This window comes from Manis pentadactyla, chromosome X, assembly GCF_030020395.1.
Source record: "Manis pentadactyla isolate mManPen7 chromosome X, mManPen7.hap1, whole genome shotgun sequence".
In the NCBI taxonomy this organism is placed as follows: domain Eukaryota; kingdom Metazoa; phylum Chordata; class Mammalia; order Pholidota; family Manidae; genus Manis; species Manis pentadactyla.
The window spans coordinates 140,619,025-140,621,601 of NC_080038.1; the positions used below are offsets into that span (position 1 = coordinate 140,619,025).

The 2,577-nt window shown below is 56.9% G+C and overlaps 1 protein-coding gene across 1 annotated transcript; it reads left to right on the top strand.

Moving 5' to 3' along the window:
* Window positions 1-783: 783 nt before the first annotated feature.
* LOC118913344 (melanoma-associated antigen 1-like) lies at window positions 784-1,400 on the top strand (the record flags this gene model as incomplete). Its single annotated transcript, XM_036887280.2, is given in 2 exon segments — window positions 784-1,270; window positions 1,273-1,400. Coding segments are annotated over 2 exon segments (615 nt in total), but the record flags the coding sequence as incomplete, so codon positions are not given.
* Window positions 1,401-2,577: the final 1,177 nt, after the last annotated feature.

Sequence of the window (2,577 nt, forward strand, 5' to 3'; positions counted from 1 at the left end):
CGGCCTGGGTACGTGTGGTCCCCACACTTCCTTCTGATCCTTTCTGTGCATGTGTGCCCTGTTCCAAGAGCTTTGTCTCAGGCCAGCATCCGTGGGAGGTGCAGACCCTGAGCGAGCCTGGAGGGGCAACCCTCCCTGGCCAGGCAGAGACCTCACAGAAGCAGGCCCACCCCTCCTGTCAGCACGGGGCGCCCAGGGCTGGGCTGGCGGAACTCACCTGAAATGCCTGCGCGTGTCCTCTGGCAGGGACTCCAGGAATCGGCAGCTGAAGTCCTGAGGCACCTGTCCTGAGGTCGCAGAGCCATGGAGGACCAGGCTGAGCCAGGAGACAAGGTGGGGCATCCGACCTGTATGTGTCCCCAGGGCTCTCGCATACGGGACGCGTCCCCTCAGCCTCCAGTACCTGATCCTCGGGCTCGGCTGGCACACCACCAGGGCCCCATCGTTTCATCCTTCGGGTTCTGCATGGACAGACTGCCCACCCAGCAGGGGAGAGCCCTGGGAGGCAGGAGCCCACCCCCAAAGCAGAGCCCCAGGGTCCCCGGTGCCCACTTCCCCTCTGTCACCCCTGCAGGCTGCCATTCCCCTGAGCAGCGTCAGCATGCCTCTGGGCACCAGGAGTGTGCAGTGCCCATTGAAGGAGGCCCAGCAGCAGGCGAGCGAAGCCCAGGGCCTGGAGGGGGCGCAGCCCTCGCCCCAGGCCGGGCCAGCCATCCTGGGAAGTGAGCTCCACGCCCATAGCTCCAGCTGCCATGGGGACAAGGCTGCAGGGGATCCTCTCTCCAAGATGCCCTGCGCAAGAAGAAGGTCCAACTGGTGGCCTTCCTGCTCCTCACGTACCGCGCCAAGGAGCTGACCACAAAGGCAGAGATGCTGGAGCGGGTCACCCAGGATCACCAGGACCACTTCCCTGTGATCTTCAGCCAAGCCTCCAAGGATTTGCAGCTGGTCTTTGGCATGGATGTGAAGGAAGTGGACCCCAGTGGCCACTCCTATGTCCTAGTCCCCACCCTTGGCCTCACCTGGAATGGGGTGACCGAAGAGTAGCGCCTCCCCAAGACCGGCCTCCTGGTGCTGCTCCTGGGCGTGATCCTCCTGCGTGGTGGCCAGGCTTCTGAGGAGGAAGTGTGGAAATTGCTGAGTGTTGGGAAGGTGTACCCCGGGAGGGAGCACTTCATCTATGGGGAGCCCAGGGAGCTCATAACTGGGATCTGGGTGCAGGAGCAGTACCTGGAGTACCGGCAGGTTCCTGACAGCAATCCTGCTCGCTTCTACTTGCCCACGCAGAGGCCAGCAAGATGCAGGTCCTGCTGTTTTTGCTCAGGCTCCTTAGCATGGCTACAGGCTCTTTCCTGTCCCTATCTGAGGAGGCTAGAAGCAATGAGGAACAGGGTCCCTGAGCAGAGGGGCGGCCAGGCCCAGGCCAAGCCCCCATCAGGCAGGCGCTTCTGCTGGGCATGCAGTCAGGCCCCTTCTCCCTCTGGCCTAGGAGAGAGAGCAGCCAGCACTCTAAGGAGCGCAGGTTCGGTACCACATGGGCTAGAGCCTCTGGGCTCCTGTTCTCCCCGACCCCATGGAAGTGGGTCTCTGTTACCTCTGGTGTGTTTCCCCCTGTTGTTCCTTTTCATAGAAAGGGCATTTAGCTTCAGTATCTGTTTCTGAATGACATCTATCCCATGTATGTTGGACAGTTTACCAGTTCAGTGCATTGCCGTTTTTAGACACATGGTGACACTTTCCATCTGAGTTTGTGACCGGAGCTAGGTCACATGGCATCGGCCTCGCCACTCCCTCCCAAAAGTGATGGAAATTAGCAGTAAAGTGGATGGTGTCCTGAAATGGAGAAATAAAAGTACAGTTGGTTAATTCTTGCTCCTGATTCCTTCTCATTTGTCACTTGACAGAACTAAAATACATGCAGGCACCTGAATGTGCTTGCTGTGTTCAAGAACCTGGGAGGCATGTAAGGCTGGCAGTTAAGACCCCTGCTTCCTGACAAATGATTCCCAGGCACTCCCTGGTCCTGTGCTCACTTGCAGGCCCTGTGTTAGCAGTGGGGTAAGGACGCCCCCCAGTCCCTGTAGAGTGATTGTCTTACTAGAGGATTGGTTTATTATAAACAGATATAACTCAGGGACAACGGATGGCAGAGACGCATAGGGAAAACTGTGGCCGAGGGTGTACAGCTTCTGTGCGCTCAGAGCATGCCACTCTCCCCAAATCACCACATGTTCACTGACCTGGACGCTTTCTCAACTCCATCTTTGGGGGTTTTAAGGCTTCATTTCGTAGGCATGATTGATTAAATCATTGGCCTCTGTTGGTTGCACTCAACCTACAGCCCCTCCCTTCCCACAGAGATGGGGGTAGTGGTTTGGGACTGGAAGTTCCAACCCTCTCAATTACATGTTTGATTCCACTGGCAACCAGCTCCCATCCTTAGCTGCGGTACAAAGTCACCTGGTTAAGCAACAAAAGACACCTTTATTGTTCTCTTTACTTTGAAAATTCCAAGGGATTTAGGAGCTGTGTGCCAGGAACAGGGGTCACAAACCAAATATCTGTTTCCTATTATAG